The sequence below is a fragment of the Doryrhamphus excisus genome, chromosome 23 (assembly GCF_030265055.1).
Source record: "Doryrhamphus excisus isolate RoL2022-K1 chromosome 23, RoL_Dexc_1.0, whole genome shotgun sequence".
Taxonomy (NCBI): Eukaryota; Metazoa; Chordata; class Actinopteri; order Syngnathiformes; family Syngnathidae; genus Doryrhamphus; species Doryrhamphus excisus.
In genome coordinates this window covers 9693676-9708307 of record NC_080488.1, presented here as the reverse complement: position 1 = coordinate 9708307, position 14632 = coordinate 9693676, and the positions used below count along the sequence as shown (strand labels likewise).

At 41.6% G+C, this 14632-nt stretch overlaps 1 protein-coding gene across 1 annotated transcript in view; it reads right to left on the bottom strand.

The window, feature by feature from the left end:
- ctnna1 (catenin (cadherin-associated protein), alpha 1) overlaps positions 1-14632 on the bottom strand; it is a 73835-nt gene that overhangs the window by 46396 nt on the left and 12807 nt on the right. Inside the window, exon 3 of the mRNA XM_058063021.1 lies at positions 9047-9205. Within this exon, the coding sequence (XP_057919004.1) occupies positions 9047-9168 (122 nt within the window). The 5' untranslated portion in view covers positions 9169-9205. The remainder of the gene's footprint in view (positions 1-9046; positions 9206-14632) is intronic.

Here is a 14632-nt window from a genome sequence, read left to right as displayed (position 1 = left end):
AAGAATTTGGCAATGTTTTTGAGTGATGGGTAATAAAGTAGTTTTTCCTGACGAGAAGGTGACTCTAACATGTCAATAAATATTGTCGATTTGCGCCCGGCGATCAGTCCAGGGTGGACCCCCCCTCTGGCCCCAAGTCAGCTGGCATTAGTTTAATTGGTTCCAGACCTGACCACCATAAGTGAATTTCCACAAAATAAGATTCAATATTAATAAATTGAATATTTTGTAGCAGTTTTTTAGCATCATTAGAGCCCTGTGGACATGGAATAGCACCCCTATAGTCACAATTACACTTGTATTACCCAATATAGTTAACATAATAATGGAAAATAAATTCACACTAGCATTAACAGCTCCTGTGGTGGTATTCTACTAGTGTAGAAAGCTGATGTTGACAATGATGTTTTGTGCTTATTATGGTATTGCAAAGATGGCTATCAACTTACTTTGTCAAGTCCTTTGTGCACAATCCAATTTCACATAAAAGCAGGCGCTTGATATTATTCTACTTATCTGGCTGGTGTATTTTACACAAGATGAGCAAGTAATTATTATGGAGTGTTATGAGAAGTTCCAAAAAAAATGATCAGAGCCAAACACAACACTGCGGTCGCCAATAGAGTGAGGGTGGACTGCTGGCAAAAGACTGCTGACCATGTGAATGCGTAAGTTAACACTCATTATTATATTATACCCTTAGTGTTTTCATTTTTAAAAAAAATTTATGTGACAAGTTTTTCTTTCATTTTTCTTTTTTGTTAGAAGAAAGAAATCTCACCATTTGTTTGCGAACTGGATTTGAATCCTGTCTTATTATAAGATATTATTAGCAAGGCTTTTACTATGGTACTTTTATGGATCAAGGATAAAAAATAGATAAACGACAAATATTTTCTCTAAGGGAGACATTTTGGATTTTGTTATTTTTTTCCCCTTCTCAATTTGACTGCAACATTGGCTATACTTTTGTGAACAGGAAGTGAAACTGTGGCTGTGGTCTGACACATCGATAGACGTCAAAGGTCACATAAATGCATTTCCAAATCAGTCAAACCACCCCAACATTTTCCGGGATTCTTGTTCTCTGAAGAGGTTTGAGGTCAAAGCTCACAAGAAATCCACAGTACGATCTGCAGCGGCTTTCTCTCACTGTGGGCACCAGACGTTATGTCTATGCTCCTGACATAACTTGATAAAGTTCAACTGGGATCACTAACTCTTAAGTTTAGAGGGCTTGTCAATAATTGTACCCCCTAAGCATGTCATTGTATATGTTTCCATGTATAGCCATTGGCGGTATTTTATAAATTCTACAAGTAGGAAACCAAAATTACAAATTCGATACGCTTATTTCTGGAGCTGGATCGCAACTGATTTTTGGCGAGAGATGGGGTGCACAGGGTGTACCCCGCCTCTCTCCAAAGTGAGCTGGGATAGGCTCCAGCATACCCCCGCAACCCTAGTGAGGATAAGCAGATTGAAACAGTCTTATATTAATTAATAAGGCAATAATAATGACTTGGTGGATGAGTGGTTAGCGTTGGCCACACAGCTAGGAGACCCGAGTTCACATGTGGGTTTTCTCCGGGTACTCCGGTTTCCTCCCACATTCCAAAAAAAAAAACACTTTACTAATAGCGCTGAATTCATCACACAGCAACTTAATGCAAAATGTGTACATACAAATAGTATCATTCATCCATCCATTTCTATGCCGCTTATCCACACTAGGTTTTGTGGGGTGCTGGAGCCTGTTCCAGCTGTGGTAGGCAGGGTACACCCTGGACTGGTTGCCAGCCAGTCACAGTGCACATATAGACAAACAACCATTCACACTCACATTTATACCTATGGACAATTTGGAGTCGCTAATTAACCTAGCATGTTTTTGGAATGTGGGAGGAAAGCGGAGTACTCCAAATTGTCCATAGGTATGAATGTGAGTGTGAATGGTTGTTTGTCTATATATGTGCCCTGTGATTGGCTGGCGACCAGTCCAGGGTGTACCCCGCCTCTCGCACCAAGACAGCTGGGATAGGCTCCAGCACACGGTAGAAAATGAATGAATGAATGAATAGACATTGTGAAGATTTCCTGTCATAATTTGTTGGAGAACACTTGGAACACTTGGACATTTGATAAGCATGTTCTAGAACCCTGAGTATGTATTGTAGTGGACCCAATGAAGTAGTAGCGCTTTAAATAGAATTATCTCAAGAGACCAGGTGCCACTGTATCGCTCTTTCTCTCTCTCTCTCGTTCATCCAGACACATACCACACACATGCACATGTTTCTACTTTATGGCAAAAAGAAGTTCTTGATAATTTACATTTATTGTGAATTGGCGCCTTCACGTTGCTATGTGTGTTCAGCCAATTCAATCACACGCGGAGAGAAAACTGCTTAACAAGACGAGGGCAAAGCTGCTGGCAATCATAGCAAAAGGCCAAAAAAAGAACATAACAAAACAAAACTGCTATTTGTTCAGCAAGCAATGCAACTAAAGAAAATGTAGTTGGCCGGAGTAGGTGTTAATTAAGAAGCTCCACCAGTGCAGCAAGACGTTCTGAGTAGAAGGAGCTTGTGTATTATTTTGGAAAGCTCCGACTATACCAGGGGTGGGCAAACTTTTTGACTCGCATTGATATAACAAAATTTCCGGGAGGGGGGGGGGGGGGGGGCAGACTATATATTTTACACGTAACAGTCCACCTGGTATTATTGTATCTGTAAAATTGTCATGCAATCTGCTATTATTATTTATTATTTTATATTTATATTTAAATATTTTAAAAATAATAAAATATTATAATAATTAAAATAAAATTAAAATAATAATTATTATATTATTATTATGTACAATATGCAAATATAACAATATTATTATATATAATTAATATAATAACTCGCATTAATATAATAAATATAATAATAATAATAATAATAATGGGCGGCATGGCGGTCTAGTGGTTAGCACGCAGACCTCACAGCTAGGAGACCAGGGTTCAATTCCTGCCTTGGCCAAAAAAATTTTTTGGGGGGGGGGGGTGATTTGGATCACGGTCTGGGTCCAGGAAGTGTTTAAAAGATTATTTAACATTGCGAGATAGAATAATTTTCGCCATTTTTGTATGTTATTCCACAAAAAATGGTCAGAGCACTTTTGAATTATCATCATAGGAAGACAACAAACACCATTACATCGTATATCACCGAGACACTGTGGAATCTGGAGTGTGCTAACGGATTTGTTGTATCTTCAAAAGTATGCAGCTTGATCCAGAAGATAACCCCCATTACAGGAAAAAAAAAAAAAAAAAAATTTAAATGCCGCGGGCCATCTTTAAAAAAAAGGTGGACTGAAAATGTCCCCGGGGCTGCACTTTGGACACCCTGATTTTTAAAGTGGTGCATAAAATGTATGTAATTATTCATTTATCCATACAAGGAATGTGTTTTCCACTATAATGCATGAAACTATCCACACGTGAAATACCTGTTGTGACTGTGGATACCATCATCCTTGTCACTTACAGTACTAGGAAGCGTTCAAGACTGATTTCATGGCAAAATGGCATTCCACACAGTAACTGAAAGGTTGTACATCCAACGAATGAGGTGAGAGGGGACGCAAGGTGCATTCGTGTGTCTGAATGATAAATGTTTGCCCAAGTAACAATGACCTGGGGAGACACAAGTTGGGATGTCCTTGAACGGCATCTTTTTGTACCTGCTGTATTCAACAAATGGTGAGAGCACAGCATGATATAAATAATTCCTTCTAATTATGAGGAAGCGCACATGTTTGTCACACACCGCATGTATAATTGAGCACATGCAAATGAGTGTGGAGATGTGGGAGATCAAAACAATGTAGAATACGTGTGATTATTCATTTTGCAATGATAGCATGAGGTGCTGATTATCAAAATTGTGAAGATAATAGTGTTAATGTCTGTAAATATTTGCTTTTTTTTTCTCCACATCATACAAACATGTGCCTGTTCATCCACAGAATTGGATCAAGTGGATCTACCTGCGTTGGTTTGGGGTAGGCAGTTTGTAATCCATTATCCAGTTTCTATCACTTGTGTTGTTCAGGGTCACGGGTGAGCTGGAGCCTATCCCATCTGACTACAGGTAAATGTTTGATTATTCTGATGATTATTTTGCCCATTTTAGGTCACATATGTCAGATTTCAGTATGCATACAATATTAAATACGATGCCTGGGAAGATAAATATTATTTTTTACTTTAAAATAACCACTATTGACCTTGATTTCATGTATTTAATCTTGATTAGATTTCCAATTTTGCCCATTTTAGGTCACATATATCAGATTTCAGTATGCATACAATATTAAATACGATGCCTGGGAAGATAAATATGATTTTTTACTTTAAAATAACCACTATTGACCTTGATTTCATGTATTTAATCTTGATTAGATTTCCAATTTTGCCCATTTTAGATCACATATATCAGATTTCAGTATGCATACAATATTAAATACGATGCCTGGGAAGATAAATATTATTTTTACTTTAAAATAACCACTATTGACCTTGATTTCACGTATTTAATCTTGATTAGATTTCCAATTTTGCCCATTTTAGGTCACATATGTCAGATTTCAGTATGCATACAATATTAAATACGATGCCTGGGAAGATAAATATGATTTTTTACTTTAAAATAACCACTATTGACCTTGATTTCATGTATTTAATCTTGATTAGATTTTTTTCCAAGATGGCGGCGCCCTGTCCGGCTGCGGCTGCTTTGGCTCCTGGTAATACAGACACTTTATCAATAATTTCGCCACATAGATCAGTGTTTTCAGCATCAAATGCCCAGCGTAACAGTACTAGAATAGTATACGACAGACAGGCTATCCTTCGTCTGAGAAAAATCAGCAATTTGAAGCCCATAAACTTTGAAAGCCTTGATCTGCTACGCCAGTTAGGAATAACAGATCACAGTACAGACCGCCCGTGGAGACATCGAAGGCGATGCGAGAGGAAGCAGAAGCGGGGTTGTCGTGGTGGACTTACAGCTAAGCTAAAAGCGAACCCGTTCCGACCAGCGCTTCCATCAGTCTTGCTCGCCAACGTACGCTCCCTGGAAAACAAATTGGACTACCTGAAATTGGACTTAAGCACCAAACGGGAGACAAGAAACTGCTGCATCCTCATCCTCACCGAGACATGGCTCAACTCATCTGTCCCGGATTCCGCCATTAGCCTGGACGGGCTCACAACATTCAGGTCTGACAGGAGCCATGCACTCACGGGTAAAACCCGGGGGGGGCGGTGTTTGCATCTATACTAATAACAGTTGGTGTAACAACGCTACCCTGGTCTCCAGTCACTGTTGTGTGGACATTGAGTTTATGATTGTGAGATGCAGACCTTTCTACCTTCCCCGAGAATTCACCAGCGTCACCATTGTTGCCGTCTACATTCCACCTGATGCTAACTGCAAGCAAGCCCTGAATGTACTCTACCTTGCCATCAGCGACATGCAAACCACACACCCGGACAGCGTGTTTATTGTTGCTGGAGACTTTAACCAGGCCAACATGAAGACGGTGCTTCCGAATTTCTACCAACATGTGGATTTTGCTACTAGAGGTGAGAATACTTTGGACTTGGCTTACACAAACATCAAGGAAGCATTCAAAGCCGTCCCCCGCCCACACCTTGGCTCCTCAGATCACAGATCTGTTATGCTAATTCCAGCATACCAGCCCCTGCTCACCAGGGGAAAGCCTGCTGTGAAGAAGGTGAGGGTGTGGCCAGAGGGAGCTATGTCTGCACTGCAAGACTGTTTTGAGTGCACCGAATGGGACATGTTCAGAGAAGCTGCAACATACAACCAACACACCAATGTGGGGGAGTATGCTGCATCTGTAACAGGCTACATACAGTGGTGCATGGAGGAGGTTACAGTCACCAAGACGATCATCACACGGGCCAACCAGAAACCTTGGATGACTCAGGAGGTGCGTGAAAGACTAAGACAACGCAATGCTGCGTTTAAATCTGGTGATGTGATGGCACTCAGATCAGCAAGGGCAAATCTGAACCGTGCCATCAGAGTGGCAAAGCGTGCCCACAGCCGGAAGATCCAAAGCTTCTTCCAGGACCCCGGCAACACCAGACGACTGTGGCAGGGCATCCAGACTGTCACTGACTACAAAGCCAGACCTGCACCCTGCCAGAATGACATCAGCTTCCTCAATGAGCTAAATGACTTCTTCGGAAGGTTTGAGGCTCTGAACAATAACCTTGCGAGGAAGGCTACCCCCCACCCAGATGAACAGGCAGTCAAGTTTGATACTGCTGCTGTGTGGAGAGTCCTGAGGAAGGTCAACGTGCGGAAAGCTGCAGGCCCAGACGCCATCCCAGGACGGGTGATCAAGGAATGTGCAGACCAGCTGGCCCACGTGCTCACAGACATCTTCAACACCTCACTGGCCCAAGCTGTAGTCCCCCCGTGTTTCAAGTCCGCCACAATAATTCCAGTGCCCAAGAAACCATCTATTACATGTCTGAACGACTTTCGGCCCGTTGCACTCACATCAACCATTATGAAATGTTTCGAGAGGGTGGTTAAGGACCATATCACCTCCATACTCCCCCCATCACTCGACCCTTTCCAATTCGCGTACCAGCCAAACCGCTCCACTGAAGACGCCATCTCCACTGCTCTCCACCTGAGCCTGGAGCACCTGGAGAAGAAAAACACCCATGTACGGATGCTGTTCCTAGACTTCAGCTCAGCATTCAACACGATCATCCCCCAGGACCTGGTACGCAAGTTGGAGCCACTGGGCCTCAAGACCTCCCTGTGCAACTGGCTGCTTGACTTCCTCACAGATAGAACCCAGTATGTCAGAGTGGGCGACAACACATCCAGTGTCATCTCCCTGAACACCGGCTCACCCCAGGGATGTGTTCTGAGCCCCCTGTTGTTTACCCTAATGACCCATGACTGTCGCCCCAAGTACAGCAGCAACCATATCCTGAAGTACGCGGACGACACAACAGTTGTGGGCCTCATTCAGGACAACAACGAACTGGCTTACAGGGAGGAAGTGCGACACCTTGTGGATTGGTGCAAGGCGAACAACCTGATCCTGAATGTTGACAAAACAAAGGAGCTCATCGTCGACTTCAGGAGATCCAGACCCAGCCACACTCCACTCAGCATCAACGACACAGCCGTAGAAGTTGTGAACACAACCAGGTACTTGGGGGTGCATATCACGGACAACCTCGGCTGGTCACTCCACACCTCCTCTCTGGCGAAGAAGGCACAGCAGCGACTGCACTTCCTGCGGCGGATGAGAAGAGCCTACCTCTCCCCTCCTATCCTTACCACCTTCTACAGAGGGACTATCGAGAGCCTGCTGACCAACTGCATCTCCGTCTGGTCTGGGAGCTGCAAGGCCTCGGACTGGACGTTACTGCAGAGAGTGGTGAGGACAGCGGAGAAGATCATCGGGACCCAGCTCCCCCCCATTAGGGAAATAGCAAACAGCCGGTGTTTATCTAGAGCCCATCGGATCTGCTCTGACCCCACACACCCCCAGCATGGACTGTTCTCTCGCCTGGCATCGGGGAGAAGGCTCTGCAGCATCCGCTGCAGAACAACCAGGTTTAGAGACAGCTACTTCCCCCTGGCCATCAGACTGCTCAATGCCAAATAAGCCCCTCTATCTTACTTACATTATTATTATTTATTTTAATTATTTAAATTATTTGGGCAATTTACTGTTCACGCTGCACTTTACATTATGTTGTTCATATTTGGTGTCTATTTATTCTCCACATTATTATTATTGTTATTATTTATTATTACTTATCTTCTTTTGTGTCTGTTATATGGGAGCCAGGCAACGACATTTCGTTGGCAATTTCACTACTGTGTTTTTGTGCAATGACAATAAAGGAAGTCTATCTATCTATCTATTAAATACGATGCCTGGGATGATAAATATTATTTTTACTTTAAAATAACCACTATTGACCTTCATTTCATGTATTTAATCTTGATTAGATTTCCAATTTTTTTTCTCTGCTTGCCAGTAATGTCTCGGGGGGTTGAATCATTGTGTATTGACTTACACAGTAAGGAGACAAATTTGATTCCAAACAAGACTGCTGCAGCCAAATGGAGACTGCGGAGTATCAGACTGCAGTAACAACACGGTATTGTTGTAACCTTAAGTTGTGTATCCTCAACTGTTAAAATTGGCATTGACTTGAAAATAATAAATCCGTTCAACAATGAGCACCCAGCCGTGGTTTAGGTGTTGTCTTGGAAAATGACTGACTTTTTGGACTTTTTGTCAGTGGAAAAGCGTCAATAGCTGGTAGAGACGTCACGTTCAGAGAGTAGAAGTTGGATCTGTCCTGAGCTGGCTTTTCAATACATGTTGCACAAGCGAGCTTTTACAGGCTGGTGAAAAGCCGTCCCCGCAAATTAATGTCCTGTTTGCCAAACTTTACATATTTCAAAAGAGAAGAAATCAGACCTGGTGGATCTCCCAGGCAGTGCAACTGTTTTTGAACACTGTCATTGTTTAGTAACGATTTGAACAGTCTGAACGTTGCGACGATGAGACTTCAGGTAAGGAACGTTACTAAAAATAAAATTTCAAACTCTTGCACCTTCCTGAAAATAAACACTGCAATCCAAAGTGCGGCCCAGGGGCAATTTTTCTTCTTACTAATGAGCTATATTGCACTAATTTGCTTTGTCACTCATGACACAAATAGTACACATAGTACATTATGCTGACCGACACTGAATTTTTTTTAACGTAGTACACATCAAAGTAGTCAATACCGTACGTACTGTGTATGACCTTTACTGTTTTGTTATGCATGGAACATAATGTCAATCCTGGTAATGCCGCATACTGGAAGTAGGCACAGGTGATCTTATAATAATTCACAATTCTTATGCATTATTACCTGCAGACATTATACATTATAGTACAGTACAGCTGCCAGCAGGGTTCCACTCACTTTGATACTGACTGAATTGGATGCATCTTCACTGGATGAGGGTTTTGTTCCTTGTGACTTTCAGTCTGCCCACATTCACCTGACTCATCCTGACAGCCATCCACGGAGCAGCATGATGTCATCGGCTGTCTCTCCTTTCCCCAATGATATCTTGGCCCTCTGTGAAAAGCAATGGGCATGGTGCAATTTAGTTGTCAGTCCACAGCAATAGCGGAGAGGGGTTGAGAGGAAAAGTCAACGTGCTCGGAACATTAATGATTCTTCTCAATTTTCTGTGACCTTCCCACAAGGGGTGAAGAGAAACATATATTATGTCACTATGTGGTCAAAAACTTGACCGAGAAGACGTAGGGGACATGTTTACAGGACGGTGTTGGGACGGTGATGTAATGGCTTCTGAAGGCTTGCCGGTTTGATTGCACGGTACCGAAGGTCACACTTCTTATGGGTGGTGCTAACCCAGGGGTGGGCAAACTTTTTGACTCGCATTGATATAACAAAATTTCCGGGGGGGGGGGGGGGGGGGGGGGCAGACTATATATTTTACACGTAACAGTCCACCTGGTATTATTGTATCTGTAAAATTGTCATGCAATCTGCTATTATTATTTATTATTTTATATTTATATTTAAATATTTTAAAAAATAATAAAATAGTATAATAATTAAAATAAAATTAAAATAATTATTATATGATTATTGTGTAAAATATGCAAATATAACAATATTATTATATATAATTAATATAATAATTAGCATTAATATAATAAATATAATAATCATAATAGTTATAATAATAATATAATAATTATTATTTTATTTTTTATTATTATTATGTGCTTGTGTCTCTTTTTTCAGGAGCACTTTGTAAACAACAGACCATGTCAAACAACGAAATTGATACAACCATCAAAAGGTTGGCTCAGGCCATGATGCCAGGTTGTATGTTGAGTTTAAATGAAATACTTTTGAAAGATTGGGCGGGCCGTATTCAAACACTTGGCGGGCCGGATGTGCCCCCCAGGCCGTAGTTTGCCCACCCCTGTGCTAACCTGTTGTTTGGAAGCCTGCTGAGCTCCGCCTGCTGGCTTCAATTATGGTTTCTAAGTACTGCAACCGCTTCTCATTCATGTTTCTTTGATTATAATGTGAAAATAACTGAATGATATACTTCTATGACACAAAAACTAGTAACTAAGTAACTTACTTAGTAAACTACAGTAAACCTCGGATATATCGGACTCGGATATATCGGAAATTCGCTCACAACGGACAGATAAAAAAGAACCAATTTTTCTGTAATGCATTTCCAATAAAAATTCATTGCATATATCAGATTTTTTATAACGGATTTCGCCTATTTCAGACAAAATCTCCAGTCCCGTTCCAATGCATTTCCATTAAATTTCCCTCGCATATATCGGATGGCCGCATCGTGGCGCTCCGATTCGCCGAATCGTGACAGGCCGCTATACGACGTCATTTGCAGCGTTGCCAGGGCCTAGCTTAATTAACAATTTGTTATGCTCAGAGTCCAATAAAGTTAAATTCTCATTACCTTACGTCTCTTTTCATTGCCCAGTCCAGGTACATTGGAAACATAGTCAAGGAAGTGCCTTTTTATAACGGATAAAATCCGATTTACTCATATCCGATATATGCGTAAAACGGACATTTTCCGGTATACGCATATAACGGATTTCGCTTATATCGGACAAAACCAATGGGAACAATTGAATCCGATATATCCGAGGTTTACTGTAAGTTACTTCTTCATATGAAATTGCTTTCATAGTGAAAATCGAAATGTCACAATGGCATCAGCAGAAGCCTCCACACCCCCAGAATCATAATGGCATTGGCAGTCTGTTCGTCATCCTCCATAAACCAGGAAGTAGCCTGTTAACTAAGAAACAGATGGACAAACAAACACGAAAACATTCTGCTATCGTCAACAGTTCAGCTCGTCTGTGATATTTTAGCTATAAAGGCATTGCTAAAAAAAAAAAAAAAAAAAAAAAACATCTTTTTGCACAGCACGATATTACTGGATCTGTTTTACTGGCTTGCAGACTGCATGGAGTTGAAAATCTCAATGATTACTCACAGAAACGCAATCACCAGTAAATCTTCTACTGACCTTGTTTTATTCCAAAATTCTCCTGGGAGCTAGTGTCCTAATTTCTTGCTTTCCAAGTGGGACTCGGGCTAAAAGGAAGGTGAACTATGTGGAAAAGCCACAAATTAAACGTGAGGCTGTAAATGAGTCACGGCTTTAGTCACTCCCTAATGTGCACTAACCAAATATGCCAAACACGCGTGTGCCTGGGTGCTTCAAAAATAGAATAACGACTTTACATTGATGCTTACATTGATGTGTTCTGATGCCACTAAAATGGCTGGACAGCCTTTGTATAACTGTCAGATCATATTCCGTCTGGATAACAATGCTCGGTTTTGATTGACACCGAACTATATCTATATTTGAGCTCATCCAGGGATCTACAGAGGGGTTACAGAGCTTCTACCGCTTATCCTCACAAGGGGATGCTGGAGCCTATCCCTTTGGGGCAACATACATCTAATACATGGGTCGCATGGTGGACGAATGGTTAGCATGGTTAGCACAGAGCTCGAGAAGACCTGGGTTTGAATCCGGGTACTCCGGTTTCCTCCCACATTCCAAAAAAAACACTTTACTAATAGCACTGAATTCATCACACAGCAACTTAATAGAAAATGTCTATATATAAATATACAAACATGTCCCAGTATCATCTATCCATCCATTTTCAATGCCGCTTATCCTCACTAGGGTTGCAGGGGTATGCTGGAGCCTATTCCAGCTGTCTTTGGTCAAGAGTCTCTGACTCTTTTAAGAACACTGAATTCATCACACAGCAACTTAATAGAAAATGTCTATATATAAATATACAAACATGTCCCAGTATCATCTATCCATCCATTTTCAATGCCGCTTATCCTCACTAGGGTCGCAGGGGTATGCTGGAGCCTATTCTAGCTGTCTTTGGTCGAGAGTCTGTGACTCTTTTAAGAACACTGAATTCATCACACAGCAACTTAATAGAACATGTCTATATATAAATATACAAACATGTCCCAGTATCGTTTATCCATCCATTTTCAATGCCGCTTATCCTCACTAGGGTCACAGGGGTATGCTGGAGCCTATTCCAGCTGTCTTTGGTCGAGAGTCTCTGACTCTTTTAAGAACACTGAATTCATCACACAGCAACTTAATGGAAAATGTCTATATATAAATATACAAACATGTCCCAGTACCATTTATCCATCCATTTTCAATGCCGCTTATCCTCACTAGGGTTGCAGAGGTATGCTGGAGCCTATCCCAGCTCACTTCGGGGGAGAGGCGGGGTACACCCTGGACTGGTCGCCAGCCAATCACAGGGCACATATAGACAAACAACCATTCACACTCACATTCATACCTACGGACAATTTGGAGTCGCCAATTAACCTAGCATGTTTTTTGGAATGCGGGAGGAAACCGGAATACCCGTATTCGAACCCAGGTCTTCTCGAGCTCCTCACTGTGCTAACCATGCTAACCATTTGGCCACCATGCGACCCATGTATTAGATGTATGTTTCCCCAAAGTGCTTTTAGTAAGCTCCACTGTGAACATGACATTTTGTGTGTGTAGTCAATGTTTGTCAACACCTGTCTCCAACAGTGTGTAGCTATTTATATTTTCACCGTAGCGCTGTACTTTCCCGGCATAATAGATCCCATAAATCATTCGGAGTAGCCAATTAACCTAACATGCATGTTTTTGGAATGTGGAAACCCATGCATGGGCAGAATATGCAAACTCCACACGGAGTTGTCCAAGCACAGAATCAAACCCAGGTCTTCCGGATCTCCTGACTCCTGTGTGTGCGTGGGTTTTCTCCGGGTACTCCGGTTTCCTCCCACATTCCAAAAACATGCTAGGTTAATTGGCGACTCCAAATTGTCCATAGGTATGAATGTGAGTGTGAATGGTTGTTTGTCTATATGTGCACTGTGATTGGCTGGCGACCCGAAGACAGCTGGAATAGGCTCCAGCATACCCCCGCAACACTAGTGTGGATAACCAGCATACAAAATGTATGGATGAATGATACTGGGACATGTTTGTATATTTGTATGTACACATTTTGCATTAAGTTGCTGTGTGATGAATTCAGTGCTATTAGTAAAGTGTTTTTTTTTGGAATGTGGGAGGAAACCGGAGTACCCGGATTCGAACCCAGTCTTCCCGAGCTTTATGCTAACCATGCTAACCATTCGTCCACCATGCGACCCATGTATTAGATGTATGTTGCCCCAAATGGATAGGCTCCAGCGCCCCCTTGTGAGGATAAGCGGTAGAAAATGAATGACTGAATGAAGAACTGTACACAGTAGAATATTTCTGTCAAAAAGAAAGAACAAATACATATGAAGGAGAAAGGTGAAGTGTATTATTGACACGTATTATTCTCAGGCTGTTGCGGGTACCATAAAACGATGTGGTGGTCCCATTTGAGGTATACTTTATAAAGATGCCATTCTGCTCAGTCGTTTTGGACATTTTATGTTACAATCTCCGGTTATGAAAAACTTTCATGATGCCATTGAGAGGAAGTAGACCGTACAGTATGTGATACTTTCAAGTTGTAGGATTCAGAGCAAAATAAAAAAACAATCCAAGCTTTTTACCAGATAAATGTTTCCATTCCTGTAAGTTTGTAAGATAAATAGCAGGAATTAACAGCCTTGAGTCCAATTGGGCTTCTGTCTATGTGAAGGACGTGACTTCCAAGTAGGGGAAATGATTTTTTTTTTTATCTTTAATGATGTAAAAACTGCATACGGATTTGATGGAGTTTATGTGAGCTAAAGGTGATGAATAGGCGAGAATTGTATGAGGATGTCAGCTCACTTATCACCCCATTTACAACATATTTACTTTCATACAAATTGCTGAAGCTCCCTCGCTCATTATTGACTGCAGCATCATGGCGGCAGTAATTCACTGTGAACATCCTCTTACTCACAACACGGTTAACGACGGGCAGGAAAGCAAACCTGATAACCCCAATGGGTGCTTTGCTTTGGGTTTTTTTTATAGATTGCAACTCCTGCTAGTCTGCTAGTCCATGCCACACAATTCCAGATTTATTCTTATACAGTAAAGTATATAAAATATATCGGACTCGGATATATCTGAAATTCGCTCAAAATGGACAGATAAAAAAGAACCGATTTTTCTGTAATGCATTTCCAATAAAAATTCATTGCATATATCGGATTTTTTATAACGGATTTCGCCTATTTCGGACAAAATCTCCAGTCCCGTTCCAATGCACTTCCATTAAATTCCCCTCGCATATATCGGATGGCCGCATCGTGGCGCTCCGATTCGCCGAATCGTGACAGGCCGCTATACGACGTCATTTGCAGCGTTTGCAGCGTTGCCTGCGCGTCCAGGTACATTGGAAACATAGTCAAGGAAGTGCCTTTTTATAACGGATAAAATCCGATTTACGCATATACCGGATATAAATCCGATATATGCGT